Source organism: Mugil cephalus, chromosome 1 (genome assembly GCF_022458985.1).
Source record: "Mugil cephalus isolate CIBA_MC_2020 chromosome 1, CIBA_Mcephalus_1.1, whole genome shotgun sequence".
Taxonomy (NCBI): Eukaryota; Metazoa; Chordata; class Actinopteri; order Mugiliformes; family Mugilidae; genus Mugil; species Mugil cephalus.
The window spans coordinates 27,105,840-27,127,701 of NC_061770.1; the positions used below are offsets into that span (position 1 = coordinate 27,105,840).

General features: G+C 44.0%; 1 protein-coding gene and 1 pseudogene across 1 annotated transcript; both read left to right on the top strand.

The window, feature by feature from the left end:
- Positions 1-2,356: 2,356 nt before the first annotated feature.
- LOC125008963 lies at positions 2,357-9,084 on the top strand. Its single transcript, XM_047586389.1, has 2 exons — positions 2,357-2,421; positions 3,163-9,084. The coding sequence occupies exon 2, from the start codon at positions 5,794-5,796 to the stop codon at positions 7,777-7,779; it is 1,986 nt and encodes a 661-aa protein (XP_047442345.1). The 5' UTR covers positions 2,357-2,421; positions 3,163-5,793; the 3' UTR covers positions 7,780-9,084.
- Positions 9,085-10,017: 933 nt separating this feature from the next.
- On the top strand, positions 10,018-13,475 carry LOC125009263 (annotated as a pseudogene).
- Positions 13,476-21,862: the final 8,387 nt, after the last annotated feature.

A 21,862-nucleotide genomic window follows, 5' to 3' on the forward strand; every position in this document is an offset into this window, starting at 1 on the left:
CACTGCCAAGGTTTATGTCTTTGTCCACTTCCTCAGCACTGACTGAGGACAGAGACACGAGAGCCACACAGATAAACTACTGCATCACTGTCCTCAGTCAGTGCTGCAACACAACACTGAAACACACATGAAGGACAAACTGCTTGCTTTCATTTTTCATTATTTTAACTGCTCCGTCCATTTTTGTGGAAGCCCCCCCACAATCACAATCCTGGTTCACTAGTGGTGAACAGATGATGAGACTCAGTGATTCCAGGAACTTTGTCTCTAACCTCACATCTTTTATTCTTTATTCAGGTTGTGGAGCTGCAGGTTGTCAGAGATCAGCTGTGATTCTCTGGTCTCAGCTCTGAAGTCCAACCCCTCCCATCTGAAACATCTGAACCTGAGTTACAACAACCTGAAGGATTCAGGAGTGAAGCAGCTGTGTGGTTTTCTGGAGAGTCCAGACTGTAGACTGGAGACTCTGGGTGAGTTCACTGTCTGTTACTGTTGTAGATCTGATATGTTTAATCACCAACTGAATCTAATTTATTTTCATTAATAACTTTATTGATCCTCAAGGTGACGACAAATAAAACTCATTTAAATAACTGATGATGTTCAGTGATGCTGGTAATGAGTTACTTAGTTACTTAGTAACTCATTACTGTAATCTGACTACTTTTCTCCAGTAACAGTAATCTAACGTGTAACTGTTTCCACAGCAGTAATCAGATTACAGTTACTCCTCCAAGTTACTGTGCGTTCCTATTTGTCCATTTTCTATCTTTTCTTTCTTCTTGCGTGTCGGGGAGCGACGTCACGTATGAGACAAGTCACGTGTTCAGCATGAGGACGACTCAGGTGTAACACCACACAGACACACAATGTAAACAACAATGGAGGGAGGAGAGAGAGGAGCGTTTCTGAGCTGGAGACACACACACACTATTTAGAGTTTGTGTGTTTGTTTAGTTCCACTTGTAATTCAGGATGTGTAAGAGTTCAAATAAGTATTGTTTAATGATCCATTGTAATAATTGTGGATGTATGTGCAGTATTGGTTGATGTTTGCATTAAATGCAGCTAATAGAGGTGATTTATTCTGACTTGAAGGGACACAACATGACTGTGATGATGATTTGGTTCTTGTGGGAGACAATAGGGGCGACTGTGGCTCAGTAGGTAGAGAGGTTACAGGTTCAATCCCCACAATGTCACACATGACCAAGTGTCCTTGAGCAACACACTGAACCTCCAGTTGCTCCCAGTGTGCGACACTGGTGTGTGAATGTGTGTGTGTGAGAGTGAGTGTGTAGATGTGTGTGTGAGTGTAAAGGCTTTGAGAACCAACAGGTAGAAAAGATCTATATAAAAACAAGACCATTCACCATTTACCATTAGCAGCAGACAATAGTCTGAACTAGAGCTAACAGGCTAATGCTAACAGGCTGATGCTAACAGACTAATACTTACAGGTGAATGCTAGCAGACTAATGCTAATACACCAATGCTAACAGATTAATGCAATGCTAACAGGCTAATGCTAACAGATTAATACTAACAGGCTGATGCTAACAGGCTAATGCTAACCTGACTGCAGGCGTCTCAACACTAATGGAACGTAACAGAATAATCTCCAGGTCCAAAGTTATTTGCTGCCTCCACAACCCAGTTAAGGTGAAACATCTATTGGACTAAACTAGTGATGCAGTGAAGTGGTGTTTGGTCCAGTCAGAGCCTCCTCTGTTACAGAGTCCAGACTTTTCACCCTGACTCCTGAACGTCACTCAATCCAGGCAGACGCACAAATATTCACTGAGGTCACATGAGGAAAGGCAGCTTTCTGATTGGATGTTTGTCTTCTTCTCCAACACAAATCATTTGAAAAGTGTTTGTTAGAAATAAGTATTTGTAGCCAACACGTTCTTTGAGTCTTTCTGATACCGTATTCAGGTTGGACTCCCCCACTGCCAAGGTTTATGTCTTTGTCCACTTCCTCAGCACTGACTGAGGACAGAGACACGAGAGCCACACAGATAAACTACTGCATCACTGTCCTCAGTCAGTGCTGCAACACAACACTGAAACACACATGAAGGACAAACTGCTTGCTTTCATTTTTCATTATTTTAACTGCTCCGTCCATTTTTGTGGAAGCCCCCCCACAATCACAATCCTGGTTCACTAGTGGTGAACAGATGATGAGACTCAGTGATTCCAGGAACTTTGTCTCAAACCTCACATCTTTTATTCTTTATTCAGGTTGAAGAGCTGCAGGTTGTCAGATATCAGCTGTTATTATCTGGGACCAGCTCTGAAGTCCAACCCCTCCCATCTGAAACATCTGGACCTGAGTAACAACAACCTGAAGGATTCAGATGTGAAGCAGCTTCTTGATCTTGTGGAGAGTCCAGACTATAAACTGGAGACTCTGGGGTGAGTAGAAGGTTCCAGTCAGTCCATGCTGCTTTCATCAGTATCGTCCTAAACACAGTTAGTGTCAAAGATCCAGTGTTTCCTGTAAACCTGCAGCTTCTCAGTGAAGCTGTGAGAGGAGAATGGAGACAGGCTTCAGGATTGGACAGAAAGACAGAGAGAGAGACAACAGTCAGCCAATCAGATGAGCCAGAAGCTTGTTGTGATCATGTGTTTGAGTTGATGTGAAGACGACTGTTGTTGTTGTGTTGATGTGTCCAGGAAATAAAGCTGGATTCCAGCTGACAGCCTTCCAAGATGTATAGAGACAGTGGTGGTCATTCATCACATCTGATCAACAACTGATCACAGCTCTGAGATCAGTCTGACTGAAGCCTGTACATCACAGAAGCAGCGTTACATTTAGTAACCATGAGTTTGTTAGTCAGCTGATCTTTGTTTCCATGGAGCAGCAGTAAATCCATCACTAAAGTGTTGGTGCAGTAATGAAGCGTTCAGGACTCTCAGCAGTTTCTTAGTGAAATCTGCAGAGGAAACAGACTTGATGCTAAAAGTCTCTGCAGGTCTGTGTGTGTTCACTCCAACACGTTAACATGAAGCTGAAAGGAAGCTGGCTGAGCTCCACAGCTGCTCCACTGCTGCTCTGAACAGGACTGAAGTCCCTGCTGCTCTTTCTACTGGATGTGATGATGAAGGGAAACACTCCTTCACCTCCTCTCTTCTTTCTCCTCCTCTCTACAGGTGGAATACATATATTCCTTTTCAGAGCAGCTCTCCCTCCACACAGAAGTCATTATCAGATAACTGCTGTATCTGCTGAGAGAGGATGAGCTGTGTCCTGATGATCCAGAGGGTGAAGCAGACTCTGACTGGACCATGTTACTGGGAGGTGGAGAGGAGAGCTTCATCCACATGGTCTCCATTTAAGACCATCAACAGAGCTGCACTTCAACTCTTCACAGAGCTCCAACAAATCAAGTCCAGTCCCTCATCAATGATTCAGACACATGTCAACCTGCCAGCATCAACAGTCCTTCCTGATGTCGTCTACATGTTTGCTCCTTGTCTCCTCTCATCTCCATAGAAACAGTAGATGTCTGATTTATTCCAGTGGGTGTTTCCTGTTGGTAGAACTGGTGGTGAACTGTAGGAACAGGTGAGTTTAGAGACGATTTAAAAGCGGCTGGAGATAAAACATGAAGCTGTGGACTGTAAAGCTCTCAGTCAGACCAGAGACTCCATCAGATCCATGCTGGAGCTGGAACAAGTCTTCTTCACTTACATCCACACATACATGAGTGCAGGTCATCCACAGACCAGGTGAGATGATCATATATATCAGATACATATCACACACCTACATCATCACTAGTCTACATGTGATCATTGATGGACAGTGTGGGAACAGCAAAATGTATGCGTGCTTATGAGTGCCTTAATAATCAGGTTTCAGTTACTAGAAGTGATTCACTATGCAATATATGGGACATAATCACTGGAACAGAATGCACTGAACATGTACTGCGTGCAGAAGTGGAAAAACACTGAAGGCCGAATGATATGACTGTACTGAGAACAACATGTACTTAAAGGTCACAATGTATTCTCTGAAGATGTCTCGCGGGGGAGCAGGACGCGCCGGACCACAATCTAACAGACACAGTGTGTCAAGGAGGAGAAGTAGATAGAGGAATGCAGGAGTATGATCACCCCTAGACACGAGCAGGATGCCGAGCAACGGGCTGAATCAATTGGAGACGACTACAACAAGCAGATGAGCCAATCAGAAGTAGACAAACACCTAGACTGTAGTAATAGAAAACAACTGCTCCCGCGAAGGCAACTCAGACCCGGAACGATATCTTTGTATGTACTGTGGTCTCCACACTCTGCAGATCTGTGAATAAAAACTCGTACTCGACGTCATTCTCTCGTCTCCTTATTCCTCACATCAACGGACCCGGAGAGGAGAGGAAAGCAGGGCTACAATTCCTCCTCGACAATTTGGGGGCTCGTCCGGGATGTGAAGGAAGAACGGAGCGAGGACATTCGACTTAAACGATCGACACACAACGGCGAAAAGAGACAGAGCGCTCGAAACTAAGGTAAGCAGAACCCGTTTATCGAATCTGCATTATTGGCAACACTAAAGTAAAAGTCTCTCTAAGCCGGAAATGTGCCATCAGTAAAAGACGAACAGACGATTAAAACGTGTAAAGTGAAATAAAGTAACAGGGTTACTAAAGAAGAGAAGAAGAAGAAAAAGGAAAAAGGAAAAGCGCTAAAAGACGTAAGTGCATTCTAAATTGTAGCAGGGCTACAGCCGACTATCCCGGTCGTGGCGGACCCACCGTTGGCTCGACGGGGCCACGGAGTGAGCTGGGTTAGGGGCCCGAGGGGTGGGGACCCTCAAATTAACTGAAAAGACCTAATTGGGTTAGGCATATAGAATATCTAAAATTACAGATTGTGGGTTTGAGTCCCTGGGGTTATAGTCCCCTAAATTAGAATATCTGAAATTACAGATTGTGGGTTTGAGTCCCTGGGGTTATAGTCCCCTAAATTAGAATATCTGAAATTACAGATTGTGGGTTTGAGTCCCTGGGGTTATAGTCCCCTAAATTAGAATACCTGAAATTACAGGTGGGATTGGGTTTGAGGCCCTGGGGTATCTCCCCTAAAGTAGTATAGTCTGCGGACTAATGAGGTGAAATTCCTGTGGAGCGGGACTAGCCCTCACGAAGAAGTCGGCATATAAGAATTGGCAATAAAATTAAAGAGAGTAGTGCGTCTCGGGTTGGGATTGTGATATACATATGTATGAGCTCTAATCGTGTTGTCTCTGTGTTTGTGTGTTCGTTACGAGACTGTGAAATAAAATAAGTGTGAAATACGGGGTGGAGAAGTTCTGAGGTGTCAGGAGCGCCGCGAGTACACTAGATAGTGTCTGAAGTGATATGACAAACTGAGAGCGGAAACCTAGCGGTGATAACGCAAACTCTCAGCGTGACGGGAAACCTAACGGTGGCAACAAGTCACTAGATATCACTCAGGCTATCGTACTCAAATAGTCGCTCCAAAGCCTTGTGGTTCGGGTGTATTCCATAAATTCACCGGCTGGCCTCAGAACTAATAGAGAAGAACAGGCATAATGGAAGGAGAGTTTGAGAGAGAAATAGACGACGGGGGTTGGGGTCGTCCGCGCTCTGCGTGGGTGACATTTGGAGTACAAATAAATAATATGTTACGTGCAGCAGAAGCCGTTAGCGATAAGAAGGATAAAACCAAGAAACTAGCGGAAGCCAAAGAAAAGGTGCAACAATTGGTTCGGCTTAAAGGGAAAACCTTAGAAGATAAGGGGCCTTTAGGCAAATGGTTGTGGGAAAAGCAAAAGAATGCGAGGTTAAGGTAGCAGATCTGGTAGAGCAGGGAAAACAGGCAGGTCTGTTGCAGAAGTCCAAAATAAAAACCAAAACAGAGGCCCAGGACAAGGAACGACGGGACTGGACGGAGCTCGCGGTCTGGTGGCAGAGTACTACGCACCTACATTCGGCGGACAAGGAAAAGGACAAAGGAGGTCCAAAAGAATTGGTAACCACACAAGACACCCACACTCGTCCTTCTCCATACGCCCCACCTAAGACACCCACACCCGGCATATACCCCACTTTATGCGTAACAGAAGGTACACTGCAGATAGACGACATAGCCACAGGAGAAATTGCGAGCCCAGCACCTGTACCGGCGAGCACGACTAAGACTCCACCTCCTATGACACTGACCAGTCCTGACAAAACACCTCTAAGACCCCAGTCAGTGACTAGCAGCGACACTGAAATAGAGTACTCTCCGAATAACCCTTTCCAGGACCGACAACAGCGAGAACATGGTGGCATTGACTATAGAGCATACAGGGAAGCGGAGGAAGAGGTTAAGCGAGAGGGGGACAGAACCATACAGCGGCTTAAAGAATTCGAGGACCAGGTCAAGCGAGAGTTGATGCAGGACCAAGAACAAAAATCAAATAGAAACAGACCAACACCCCGCGATAACACTGATCTCATGTGGGACCTGAGCGAGGGAGAGGAGTGTGAGCCTCCAGTGACAGGAGCAGCAGCGTTTACAGGAAAAGGCAGGTATGAAGGACAGACTAGGGATGTCGGAGTTAAATGGAAACTGAAGGGTAGATGGGAGAACAGGCCACAGGCTGATGAGGAGGAGGAGCAGATTGCAGAACTAGAAAAAGAAGTAGAAAAGGCAACAGAGAGACTGAGGGCCAGCATGGAAAAGACTCAAAACTGGGTGGCTGACGCCAAGAGACGCAGACGATCCGTGAGGGACAGAGGAAAGAGGGATGAGTCCAGGGACCGACAGGACCATCACCATCTGGCTATCCCCCTACTAAGCACGGCCGGACAACCTGACAAATACAAACCGTTTACTTTAGGGGACATACAGACTATAGTCGACAAACTGCCCCCTGTAGTGGAGGGAGGCAACAGGTGGTTGGACAAACTGGACTCTCTGACCGCGGGACAGAAATTAGCTCTAGGGGACTTTAGAGCCGTTGCAGCAAGATGTATGACAGGGGGTGACCTGCGTGACATAGAGACGGACGCCAACACTAAGGGGTTGCCTGACAATGCACCATTTACGCGACAAAGCACTGCGATCGGACAGGCCATGCGGGATAAATATCCGCTACCACACGCCGCTACAATGCCGAAACTGAGATGGAACCCCGAACAGAGCCCAAGAGAATTTCTTACGCAGGCTAAAGATCAATGGGTGAGCAACACCGGCTGTCACCCAGGACATAAATCAGCTCAAAGGGAGTGGTTTAGACAGGCCGTGCTAGAGGGGGTCCCGGAATCCGTCAGAAATATGATGAAAAATAATCCTGACATGCAAGGGTGTGACGCTCACGTCTGGGAAAAACATCTCGTCCACCACCTCACTGCCGCACAAGACAAAGCCCTTAACGAGGGCAAGGAGTTAACTGACTTACAGGCGCAGCTGCTCAAATTACAACTAGCTGACGCTAGAAATAAAGTAAATGACAAAAAGAAAGAAAAAACCGTGCCCAAAGTAATGGTGTCTACCGAACCTCAACCAAATACTCCTGATTTGTTCCCGGTTCCTCCATGGGCGCCACAGCCACCGCTCTATCCATCTGGTCCACCAGGAGGCTACCTCAGAGGTAATTACCAAAGGAGGGGACGGGCGACTAGGGGCTGGGGTGCCAGAGGAGACTACGGGAGGGGCTACGGAGGTCCTCGTCCCTGCTTCCTGTGTGGAGACACGATGCACTGGGCCAGAGACTGCCCACACTATGCCCAACACCACCGAGGAGGTTGAAGACCGCCTCGAGCAGGAGGCAGTGGCTACGGACCTCCGGCTCCACCGTCACCTGCGCCACCAGGGCCCGCCAGCGCACCGCCAGGGGGAGTGACCCATTTCCAGCCTGGGGTGACGACTGTGACTATCCCCAATACGAGTGACACACCCCACAGAGTGACCCCGACAACACCCCAACGGCAGAACCAGTGTTGTCAATGCAGGTAGAACAACTCAATCTACCATTCCTAGTGGACACAGGGGCTACAGTGTCCACAATCAGACGGGCACCACAGAACTCTCTATCGAATAAATGTATCACACTAATGGGGTTCTCTGGGGAAAAGACAACGCTGCCATTCACCAAGCCATTACACACGAAATTGGGCACTCAGGTTCTACAACACCCGTTCGTGTTCTCCCCAGCTGTTCCGACTAACCTACTGGGCAGGGATCTGCTCATTAAACTGGGGGCGACAATCCTGTGTTCAGCTGACGGCCTCCAAGTCCATCTACCAGACGGAACCCGTCTGCCATGCGGTCAACAGGTCTCGAACCATGGACAATATCTCATACAACCGGTCGTTGGTCCCATGGCCGACATCTATTGGGGCTTACTGAGACCTGAGACCACGAAGAGGGGGGGCATTCTCTCAGCCTACCTCACGTGGAGGCCCTGGATATCACAGCTCCAGCCGCTCCTGTCTCCTCCCGACCCTCCACACGTAACGTTGTTTTACGATCGAACACAATGTGAGTGGTATCAGGAACAATTCCAGGAACAATTAGAAGGTAAAGAGTGGACAGTCCACTCCCAAAACATATACGTTGCTCCAGAAGGCGTAGCCGCCGGAGTTAACCTCACCACAGAACAACTAATCTGGTATAAAATGGCGGACGAAGCGGCACCACACATTTCCCTAGCATTACATCCAGAACATGAGGCTAAAGAGCTAATCTCTCGCCCTCACATGAATGGTTTACGTGTATTGATCTAGCTAATGCCTTTTTCTGCCTCCCTCTCCATACTAGCTGTAGTGACATTTTCTCGTTCACCTACAAAGGGCAGCAGCTGCGCTACACGCGACTGCCACAAGGCTTTAAACTTTCCCCCGGTATTTTCAATCAAGTTCTGAAGACAGCCCTTGCAGACTGTGTGCTGCCTGAAGGCGTGACTCTCGTTCAATACGTGGACGACCCTCCTACTCGCTGCGCCAACGGCACCTACATGCCTCGAGGTCACACACTCGCTACTCGCTCATCTAGCTAAGGCCGGCTTTAAAGTTAGCAAACCTAAATTGCTGGTAGCGCGGAAACAGGTCTCATTCTTAGGTCGACAAGTCTCACAAAAAGGCTCTGGCCTATCTCCACAACATAAATCAGCAATCCTACAGCATCCCAAACCACACACTGTCCGTGACATGCTCTTTTTCCTCGGCCTAACAGGTTACAGTAGGAATTACATCCCTGACTACAGCGGCCTCACTAAACCATTACGTGATCTCATCCGTGAACACGGTATGCGTAACCTCTCTGCCCCACTCAAATGGACAACAGATGCTGAAGCACAGTTTATCGCCCTTAAACAAGCCCTGGCAGCGGCTGCTGACCTCGCCATTCCAGACTACTCCCTACCATTCTACCTAGATGTCTCTGGTTCAGAACTATGCACTAATGGCGTTCTGTACCAGAGAAAAGGGGGAGAGAGGGTAATACTGACTTATGAAAGCGTAATGTTGGATGCAATGGAAAAACTACATCCAGCATGCACACAACACGTGGCCGGAGTAGCAAAACTCATTCAAAAGACAGCACACATAGTGATGGAACACCAACTTAACGTGCTAACAACACACAGCGTGGTAGCATACGTGAACTCGCACACATTCACACTAATGGCATTAAGACAACGCAGACTGAGCAAAATCTTAGAAGCCCCAAATCTCACGTTCACGCATGAAGGCATAAACATGGCAGAACAGATGAGGAACGGAGAACCACACCAGTGCACCGAAAGAGTGCACCGAGACGAAAAAGTGCGACCTGACTTATCAAGTGAACCAATAAAAGGGGGACGTGACTTATACACTGACGGATGTTGCTACAGACATGACAAAGACGGACTGGTCTCAGCTTACGCAGTAGTAGAACAGACAGAGACAGGAACACACACAGTACGAGCAGAGAGGATCCAGGGACAGCAATCAGCACAAAGAGCAGAAGTCCTGGCAGTGATAGCAGCTCTGGAAGAGGGAAAAGGCCAGATAGTAAACATATACACTGACTCTGCATATGCAGCCGGGGCAGTACACGTAGAACTCAAACAGTGGCTCAGGGCAGGGTTCCTCACAGCTAACAGCCAGACACGAAACGGAAATGAGACAACTTGCAGAAGCATTACTATTACCTCAGAAAGTAGCAGTGGTAAAATGCAAAGGACACGAGAAACATGAATCCGCGACGAAAGCAGGTAATGACGCAGCAGATGCCGCAGCCAAACAAGCAGCAGGATATACACCACACCTCGTCATGATGAGCACAGAATATGAGGGACAGGTAAACACAGAAAAGGTGGTAAGCACACAACAGGAAGCCTCCCCACAGGAAAAGACACTGTGGAAGGCTCGAGGATGTATGGAGACAAAAGGGTTATGGAGAGGACCTGATGGCAGACCAGTAATACCACCTCAGGTAAGGGAAAGAGCAATGGTGGAGGCACATGGACTAGGACATGTGGGAGTCACACAAATGATGCATAATCTGAGACACTGGTGGCATCCATACCTAAAAGACATGTGTAAAGAACACATACAAAGTTGTGAACAGTGTGTACAGTACAATCCCAGACCAACAGTGAAGCCACACCCCGGGCGTTTCCCACTGGAGACTCGATCAGGTAAAGAAATAATAATCGATTACACTGACATGATCAATCCAGTAAGGGGGTATAGGTATCTCCTCATGTGCGTGGATGCCTATACGGGGTGGCCAGAAGCGTGGCCGACAAAAGAGAAGACAGCAAGACGGTAATTAAGTTCTTAATAAACCACTATATACCTCAACATGGGTTTCCGGAGAAAATCCGGTCGGACAACGGAACCCACTTTAAAAACCAAGACCTCCAACAGGTGGAACAGATGCTGGGTCTGCAGCACAAGTTCGGTACAGTGTACCACCCACAATCCCAGGGAAAAGTGGAACGAATGAATCAATCAGTCAAAACCAAATTGGCAAAAATCTGTGCACAGACCAAAATGAATTGGCTCGATGCATTACCACTAGCACTCATGGCCATTAGGAGCTCCATTAACCAAAGCACGGGTTTTACGACATTCGAACTGCAGACAGGGAGAGCATTTCCAGGACCTCAGTCTCAGTTACCAGCAGGGGCAGTAGAAATGTCTGAGCTAACCCATAAGCTGTATTTCCATGAACTGCAAAGTCTCGTTACAGCGTATGCGAAACAGGTTGGCGACCGGCAGGCGGGAAGACACGACAGCCCCGGACCAGACGTGGACTGGGTGCTGCTAAGAGTCATCAAGAGGAAGTGGACGGAACCTCGGTGGACTGGACCGTATCAGGTGACAGAGAGGACATCACACGCAGTCCGGCTGAAAGGCAAAGGCGATACCTGGTACCACTGGAGTCAGTGTGCGGCTGCACAGGCTCCCACCCGATCGCTGAGGAACACACACAGGGACCTGTGTGCAACGACCAAGGCACCGGCGAGTGCTGAAGCAAAGCCCACCTCAACAAAAGGGGCAGAATAATCCCCAGGTGGCAAAAGGGGGTGAAGGAGTCGAACCTGAACCCTAACGGAGGAACGGTGAAATTAGCGCGTTCCTCCCAACAAGTAGCGTGCCAAGCTACCAACGCAAGCATCAGATCAAGATCCGGACGACATCAACGAACAACATCCAGTTGATAACGTGTATTGGGTTCTTAATTATCGTGTTTTTATCCTTTTAGGTGGAGTCATCAGACTCCTCTGCAATAATCTAGTTGATATACAATAATTGTACGCAATTTGCGGAGTTGTATGACGAGCCACCCACAGGTTTAAAGCGCCACTAGAGGTCGCAGTTTAAATGTCCGATTTTATATGCTGGGCTAGCTTGTGTTGATCTCTTTGTAGAGATCAAAAGGGGGAATTGTGGGAACAGTAAAATGTATGCGTGCTTATGAGTGCCTTAATAATCAGGTTTAATTACTAGAAGTGATTCACTATGCAATATATGGGACATAATCACTGGAACAGAATTCACTGAACATGTACTGCGTGCAGAAGTGGAAAACACTGAAGGCCGAATGATATGACTGTACTGAGAACAACATGTACTTAAAGGTCACAATGTATTCTCTGAAGATGTCTCGCGGGGGAGCAGGACGCGCCGGACCACAATCTAACAGAGAAAGTGTGTCAAGGAGGAGAAGTAGATAGAGGAATGCAGGAGTATGATCACCCCTAGACACGAGCAGGATGCCGAGCAACGGGCTGAATCAATTGGAGACGACTACAACAAGCAGATGAGCCAATCAGAAGTAGACAAACACCTAGACTGTAGTAGTAGAAAAGAACTGCTCCCGCGAAGGCAACTCAGACCCGGAACGATATCTTTGTATGTACTGTGGTCTCCACACTCTGCAGATCTGTGAATAAAAACTCGACGTCACTCTCTCGTCTCCTTATTCCTCACATCAACGGACCCGGAGAGGAGAGGAAAGCAGGGCTAAAATTCCTCCTCGACAACAGTTATCTAACAGCCATGAAAGAAGCTCAGATGAAATAATGACCTCATGTTATTTTATTGTTGGGAATTGATTCATGTGTCACTGTGTAAAAGTCTTTGTATCATGTGATGAACATGTTGACTTCTTCTAATGTTTCATGTTAGTTCACAGACTGATCCGTCTCTTCAGTCTCCAGGTGACTTTAATGTTCAACAGATTAAAGAACGTTGGTTTGACTGGAGACAAAGATGAAGTCAACCTCTGGTCCATCTGCCTGGTCAGTCATAGTTCTGTGTATCTGTGATTTAGTACAGGTTACCTCCCTGTTGTCATCCTAACAGTGGGTTGTGTTCATTTTATATAGTGTATGACTGCACGTGCTTGGTAGGTTCATTGATTGTAAACTGGCCGTAGGTGTGAGTCTCTCTGTGTGTTGGACTGAGATAGACTGGAGACCTGTCCAGGTTAGACCCTGTTTTTGTCAGACTACTTGTATTTTTTAGTGTTTCTGTGTAGTAGTATTTTTTTTCTACAGTGACGCCCTCATTGTCATTTGTTACAGTTCATTCCCTTGTCGTCGTCTTTACACTGTGACTCATCACATGTTGAAGCCACGTGAAGCTTGTTGAGATTATATATGATGAGATTATATTGATGAGGACTTTCAGGTTCTTTTAAAGTGTTTATCAAATGTTTTTAAACCTGATTAACTCAGTTTCACATATTTTAGTACACTTTAGTAAAGTACACACCTGAAGTATTTTTAATTTACCTATGAAATCACTTTTCATAAGTTTGAGTTTTAATAAAGATTTTAAACCAAATGTTTCTCAGAATCAAATGTTTCCCTCTGACTAGATAAGTAATAATAAAGCAACACAACACAGGAGTTTAGAAAAATACTCCTCAACTATTTACGTACAGAAAAGATTATGGCTAATGAAATAAGAAAATGCTATAAAAATGTTTAAACCTTCAAAATAAAATGTCCCTCTTCTTTTAAAGAAACAGTCTCAATGCTGTACCATATATAAATGTATTATAAACCTTTAACCCTTAAAACAGATTAACTCAGTTCACTTTATCAACTCCAAAGTCACTTAAACTAAATCTGTGGTTCCCCTCTCACCTTCCTGCACTGTCTCCTAAAGCTGCTGTTCTGTGTCTGATCCACTACAATCCCAGCTGGACACTGGAAGGGGATGATCTTGGTCCTGAACAATCAATCAGTCATCACAGCAAAGTGGAACGGTGTCCAGCGACGCACAAACTCAGCAACCACCACAACAATCAGACTCACGGCTCGTTGCCTCGTCCCTTGTATCGTCATGAATATTTAGTTTCAGTTCCATTCACAATGTGCATGATTCACACTGCACCTGCAAAAAAATGAAATATACGTGTTATGAACAAGTATTTGTGAGTAAATCAGCATAAACATTTCATTCTACTTCACCATTTCTATCATGTTCTTATGGCGTCTGCTTCAAGAAAGGAGACACCACACAATAATCTTCAACATTCCCTAAAAACACACATTTCATTAGTTTTTAACTGCACAAACAAAACACACTGATATGAGAAAATGAATGATATTAAACATCATGAAGGGTCTGAATACTTTCCGTACCATGTTACAACAGCTTCTATCAATTTAAACTTATAAATGTATAAATAGAAAAGCTGGGATGAATTAAACAGTAGAAGTGAGGTGAATATTGACTTCAAATGAATGCATTGGCAGCAGCATGTACTGGCAGCACAATCTGATGGTGCTGTTGGACTATCAAAATATGCTCCTCTAAACTTTCCATTAAAACAAGCTGGGACTAATGACACGGGGGTAATGAGCTGAATACTGGCTTTATAGTATTAGTATTATATTAAAACGTCAAACATGCAGAAAAATGACAGTTTTACAACACAAACTACTTGTTGGGTCTCTGAGTTAAGGGCTTACGTCACAGCGAACATACGCAGTAATTATTAAACGATCCAATAATATAGAAACACAGCAGAACATACATACCTCGGGTTGGTAACTGTTGCGTCCAGACAGGGAGCGAAATGTTCTGTGTGGCAGTGATGACGTAGCGCGCATGCTCACAACCACAAAGTAGCACTTTTTCGATGCGTAGCAGAAAATGAAAGAACACCGGCAACTAAACTGATTCAGAAACTAAAATGTACAGTAGCAGAACCTGATGCGGTGCTCGGGTTCGTTGTGGCCCAAAACTTAATGAGCGCTTCACTCGTCAGCGAGCAAAATAAAACGAAAGGTACCTGAATGAATGTTTGTGTCCCGTCCTTCCTCCAGCAGTCACAGGCTCACAATCATGTCAGCATCTCCCCACAGACTCCGTCGGTCGCCATCTTTTCTCCTCCCGCTCGGCCAGAAGAAACCTACAAGTGACGTCCTGGTTGCTCCAAGTTCTGTCTGGGTCTCTTTGTCTTCCAGCCGAAACCAGCAGACAAACCTCTCAAACAGTCCAACGGAGGGAGTCAAACTTTAAACTAAAAAAATCCACTGACTCGACGTTACGCTCCAGGTGGCTAATCGTTAGCATTGGCGCTAATCATTAGCATTGGCGCTTGTACTCTTCTCACTGGCTGTAAACAATCATCAGACACTAGTTCCACATGGGTTTATGCGCTGCTAACCAACAAACTAACCCCTAAATCTCTGTAGGACGTTCACTCTTTAGCTCTGGCCGCTCTTCTAGATCGTTCCACCCTCTCTCCTGTCCGAGCTGAAACACCTCAGACAACAAAACAACACAGGAGCAGGTGAGAGAGGAGACACAGCACCTGGCAGCAAACAGGTGACGACAACATTATAAAACATTGCACAAGTTCCATTAGAATTCAAACAATATGTAAACTACATTATCAATTCAATTTAGATTAAAAATAACTCGTGAAGGTTTCTAATCCTCCCCTGAACAGCAGCGCCCTCTGGTGGAACCTCTACTGTAAAGACACCACTGGAAATAAACATTTAAACAAACACTTAAACCTTTTCTTTTTTCTTTTCAGAGAACAGAAATAATTCTTCATGTTTATATGTTTTCTATTAAACCTTGATGTCTCCAATATAATGACCAAGTTAATCATCATGAATGTGTTCACTCTGAGATTCTGATCTAGTTGTAGTTTGAACCAAACTGTAGTCATGTTGTGTTACTGTAGAAAGAAGCTGAACTAAAGCTCCTAATAACCAACCACATCATCACCGTGTACAGCTCTACATCTAATAAAGCTCAGCTCATCTTCTACATTTCATCTACATTAAGTTTATTGTCCATAAATACAGAATAAAAGAAGTTTAAATGTGTAGTAATGAGTTGTAATGAAGTTGGCTAAAAATATGTAACACACCATCTACCAGTCTGAGGTCAAGGACCAACACATCTGTCTCTGATCACAACCACACACACAATAATTCACCTTCTATAGAGTTTGATGGAAATGAGGTCAATCAGATTCAGATTCAGGAAACTTTATTTAAGGCTCAGTGAGCAGCATGAGGTGGAAGAACAAGACACTTTAAGAACAAAAAAACAGAAGAATAGAAATTAAATAAATGTATGAACTATCCAGACTGTCCATGGAGGAAACATGACTGTATGAGTAAAGGGACTGAAGTTGACTCCTCCTCCTCTGATGCTGTTTCCTGGTTTCAGTTTAGTTTCTCTTTCACCAGGATCTTGTCGCAGTTGTTTTTGTCTCCGTGTCAAACTCCGTGTGAAGGTAATGAAGCAGTTTTAAACTTTTCACTTTATTATTTCCATCAGTGACACAGTCTTTTATACGTGGTGATTTTAGTCCAAGACAGGAAACATTATTTATTTATTTATTTATTTGAAGAAATCTTCAGACTTTTTACTGCGTCATGAACCGTTCGTGTTGACTCCTCCTCCTCTGATGCTGTTTCTTGGTTTCAGTTTAGTTTCTCTTTCACCAGGATCGTGTCGCAGGTGTTTTTGTCTCCGTGTCAAACTCCGTGTGAAGGTAATGAAGCCGTTTTGAATGTTTTCTTGGTTAACATCAGCTGTCAGCAGCTCAGCTCCGACAGAAGCAGCAGAAATCTGCAGCTCCATAAATTCACCTTAATGTGAGTCAGAGCTGAAAGGGTCGAGTCTGGAGGAGGCCTGCTAGGAAACTGATCAGAGACACACCTGCTTCCTAAATATCATTTAAACTCACTGATTATTTCCATCAGTGACACAGTCTTTGATTTGAAATCTGTCTCTAGAAGTTTGATCTGCTTTTCTAACAGGAAGAGGTGAAAGTAACTAAATAGTTTTAGTCCAGTTCATCATAGAGACACTTTATACATGAGACACTCATTTGGCCGCTGGAGTTGAGTTTAGATCGATGAGGAATGGTGCAGTCCTGTTAGACTCGTAAAATGTGGACTTTGGCAGCGTGTGTGTGTGAGTGTGGATGTATGAAACTGTCTCTATGGATGTTTGACGTTAAAGTGTGTATGGGGACAGTATGTGGGTGTGAAAGACTGATGGACGTTGTTAACATCTCTATGTTTGTCTTATCTAGCTCAAAGGTCGGCTCTGAAATGACAATGACTGATTTGTGTTGATTAAAGGAAGAACATCACATATATGATGTGTAGTAACTAGACCAGGCATGTCAAACATACGGCCCGCGGGCCGGACCCGGCCCGTTGGGTCATTTAATCCGGCCCGGCATAAATTTCTGAGTATGTCAAAAAAAGAAGCGAGTCTCTAGCTCATTTCTATTAAAAATTGTGATTTTTTAAAATAAATACAAACCAAATGCTCCCTCCGGCCGCTAGAGGGCAGTAAATGTGTAAAAGCGCTCACGTCAAGCATGCGGCACTGACACGAGTTAGTCACAGGAAATAAACATTCACAACGTGATGTGTCCAAGTAAAATAAACCGGCAATCTTGCTTCACCATTCACCTACTAAACAAGTTATCGGTCAACACACCCTTCCCAAAATGGCACTGTCAAAAAAAGAAGAGTGGACACGGAGTGCAGAGTTTTCCAGGAGAAATGGACCGAGAAGTATTTATTCACAGAAGTGAATGCAAAACCAGTGTGTTTGGTATGTAATCAGCAAGTTGCAGTGTTCAAAGAGTTTAATATTCGGCGCCACTCATCATAAAGACAAGTATGTCATATTAAAGACAATTAATATTGTGCAGTATATTCTCAGCTTCAGTAGGCCCCAGCCTAGTAGTTTGATCTGATGTAGTCTAATCCTATTGCCCATGCACTGCTATAACTTTTTTATTTATTTATTTATTTTATTTTATTTTGTATTTCTTTTTTCATTTGTTTCAAAGCAGTATGACAATTAAGGCGAAAATATATTTTTTATAGCTCCCACTTGAGTTTGTTTAGTGTGGTGAGTTGGTTCAGGTGTAAAACTGCATTCACTCAACTGTTAAAATAAACCAGTTGTTAACACATTCACGGCCAAACATGAAAAATCATTTTTTTTCCCATTGTTTTTGAATAAATGTGTTGTGCTTAGAAAAGATCCCTTGTTATCCGTGATTATAATATGTAGGGTAGGCTACAAATGTAGGCTGAATGATAAAGCATAGTACTGATAAACAAAGCTAAATATTTGGAGTTGACATTCTTTTACTGATCCGGCCCCAGAGCCAAACTGAGTTTGACATGCCTGAACTAGACGGTGCTGAAGAAAGGCTTAAGGAAGCTCATTTAAACATCTGCAGCTGCAGGAACCAAACTAGTCCTTCAACGCCCACACTGAACAAATGTATGACAATGAATGGGAACTAATAAACGAAATAAATAAATATATGGGAATAGATAAGTAGTGTAAACGTAAAGGTTGTAGCTCTTGTACATAAATACATGTTGAATATTGCAGCTGTGTCAGTAAAGTTCCAGGTCCAGTGATACAGTGATACCTGAGAGTCCAGGTCAGACTCAGAGTTGAACATATAGAATATATAAGAATTTAAATATGGAACATGAGATATGTTGTGTTTATATGTGACTATATGTATAATATGTAAATATATTAAAGACTCCAGACTCAGTATATGAGTGGAAACATGTTAGTGTGAGACTGAGTTTCTCCTGGTCCCACTGTGCTGACAAGACACGACAACATGTTACAACACAGAATAGAACAGGAAGAAATGAACAGAAGGTTTACAGGTGTATGAAGAATGGGTCTATAAATATATACAAGATATTTAATGTCTGGAGAAAATATATAAAGTCTATGAACTGGAAGAAAGGATGAAATATACACAGTGTCAATGAAGGCATCATCATCAGTGAAGGATCAGCTGATCTGTTTACAACATGAATGATCAGTGTTTCAGCAGCATGGACCAGAGACAGGACAGACTGGAGGGACCTGGACCTGGACCTGGACCTGGACCTGGACCTGGACCTGGACCTGGACCTGGACCTGGATCTGGATCTGGATCTGGAGCCAGCTGTGTGTCCTTGAAGAGCGACCGGTCCAAAGACATTATCACTGAGTTTAAACAGAGTCAGAGGTAAGAGACTGACGTGGTTCTGGTCCAGAGATGTAAACAGCTGATGAATGTTAATGCCACTTCGTTCCACATGTTGCCCTTTGCTGACTGACTGATGAGGTGGACGATCCTCCAGTTGCTGCTCTGTCAGGAGACGCAGCGTTGACCTCTTTAGTCACGTCCTCTCTTTATTCCTCTTTGTCTCACGTAGGGAGAGAGTCTTTGTTCATTAGAGACCAGGAACAAACTAGACTGGCATCAAATTCAATGTCTGGAAGAGACTAAACTGTCTCTGAGTCGTCTCCAGAGCTCAGCACTCACATTACTGCATCAATATTCACAGGAATAAACCTGGACCTGGATCTGGACCTGATCTTTATTTCAGGCTCAGTGAGCAGCATGAGGTGGAAGAACAAGACACTTTAAGAAAAAAAACTAGAAGAATAGAAATGAAATAAATGTATGAACTATCCAGACTGTCCATGGAGGAAACATGACTGTATGAGTAAAGTGACTGAAGCCCAAATATAATCAGGAACTACAGGGATTATACATTTACATGTTACTGTATGAGTAATAAATACAATAAAAATAAAACAAATAAAATGTATAAAAAGTAAGGTGCTTTGGGTAAAGGAAAAAAAACGATGATGTTTTCAACTAAAGGTTCTGTAGAGGCTATTTGTCTTCTATTGTCAATAATCAAAAAACTCAAAAATATCGAACTATAATAAAACCAAATCAAATCAAACGGACACTGAGACACCTGGGGAGTGAATTTACACAAGATAAACAGAGTCTGTTGTCCAGGCAAAAACGTTTATTTGGTTTATTTTCCACACAAACAAAGAACAATGGCCCTTTACTGCCTCTCTTGCCCTGGTAAAAAGCCATCTGCCCTCCCAGGTGCCTGGCTCACCTGTGTCTGCCTACCTATATGTAAACTCACCCAGTGCCTTCAAAATAAAAGAATGGTTCAATACCCAAATTAACTCAAACAATACTTAATATCATAAACAAACTAAAAGGTGTATTCCTCAAACTACTCAGCTCTGGTTAGATTTAAACACTAACGAGGACCAATCACAGCTCTGGTTACATTAAACACTAACAAGAACCAATCACAGCTCTGGTTACATTTAAACACTAACGAGGACCAATCACAGCTCTGGTTCCATTAAACACTAACGAGGACCAATCACAGCTCTGGTTCCATTTAAACACTAACGAGGACCAATCACAGCTCTGGTTACATTTAAACACTAACGAGGACCAATCACAGCTCTGGTTCCATTTAAACACTCACGAGGACCAATCACAGCTGTGGTTCCATTTATTACTAACGAGGACCAATCACAGCTCTGGTTACATTTAAACACTAACGAGGACCAATCACAGCTCTGGTTCCATTTAAACACTCACGAGGACCAATCACAGCTCTGGTTCCATTTAAACACTAACGAGGACCAGTCACAGCTCTGGTTCCATTAAACACTAACGAGGACCAATCACAGCTCTGGTTACATTAAACACTAACGAGGACCAATCACAGCTCTGGTTACATTAAACACTAACGAGGACCAATCACAGCTCTGGTTCCATTTAAACACTAACGAGGACCAATCACAGCTGTGGTTCCATTTATTACTAACGAGGACCAATCACAGCTCTGGTTCCATTTAAACTAACGAGGACCAATCACAGCTCTGGTTACAGAACCAGGCCTGACAGGCCAATGATCTTGTTGGAGCAAACTGAATTAGTTCTCTGGAGGCTGATGGAGGGGAACCAGCAGGTTATTGAGAAGGTGATGATGCTCTTAATGGAACTGGAATAACAAGGAGCTGAGCCGTGTTGTGACAGAGTCTCTGAGAGTCCCTGATGGTTCTACTTTCATGTCTCTTCCTCTTTGGGTTAAAGCTGGTTCATCACTCTTGTGTCACTGGGTTTATAAAACATGTTTGTTTCATCCTTTTACTTCTGACGTCTCTGCTTTGAATTTATTCTCATCAGGTTTTATCCAACAGCTCATTAATCTGTGGTGGTTTAATTAAAGGATCCAGCAACAGAGACCAGACTCTCCTGGACCTGGACCTGGACCTGGACCAGGATCTGGACCTGGATCTGGAGCCAGCTGTGTGTCCTTGAAGAGCGACTGGTCCAAAGACATTATCACTGATTTTAAAGGAGGACGTGGTTCTGGTCCAGAGAGGTAAAGTGTCAGTGAATGTTTTGATAAATGTAAACAGGAGCTCCAGGGATTCTATATTATTTACATGTTATTGCAGAGGTCGTGTTGGTAATAAACATGTTGTGTTACAGCCTTATTCCAGAAAGGATTCAGTTGTTTTTACCAAACAGTCTCCAGACAACATGAGGCTTCAGTGAGTCTGTGCTGAAGCAGCCAGGAGTTTAACCCTTATGTCCTCCTCCAGTTCACCCTCTGGACGTCTTCCTGGTAAAAATGGACACATGAAGAAAATCCTCATGCTTAAATATTTTTTCATGAATCACTTAAACAACTTCAAACCTGCTCAAAACTACCAACACTTCAAGAGTTTTAAGGATTTTAATCCTTTAAATGTCTGAAAATATAAGTTTTGTTTTTGACAAAAAAAGACAAAAAAATAATTATTTTCCATGAAATAAACAGTAGGATGATGGGACTTTGGTGGTAATCAGAGTCTTGGATGCGTCAAAGATTAGCAATAAAATTGATTTGATTGTGTCATTATTTTTTATGTAGTGTCAGATTCTTCCTCTGGATTCCTTCATGGACAAAAATGTACAAGTGCAAAACGCAGCCATAAAATCCTCATCCATCAATTCTTTTTCAGCTTTTTTCCCATAAATCACTTAAACA

Excerpts from the sequence above, each read along its gene's own strand:
- LOC125008963 (XM_047586389.1), top strand. The coding sequence starts at position 5,794 with ATGGTTGTGGGAAAAGCAAAAGAATGCGAGGTTAAGGTAGCAGATCTG.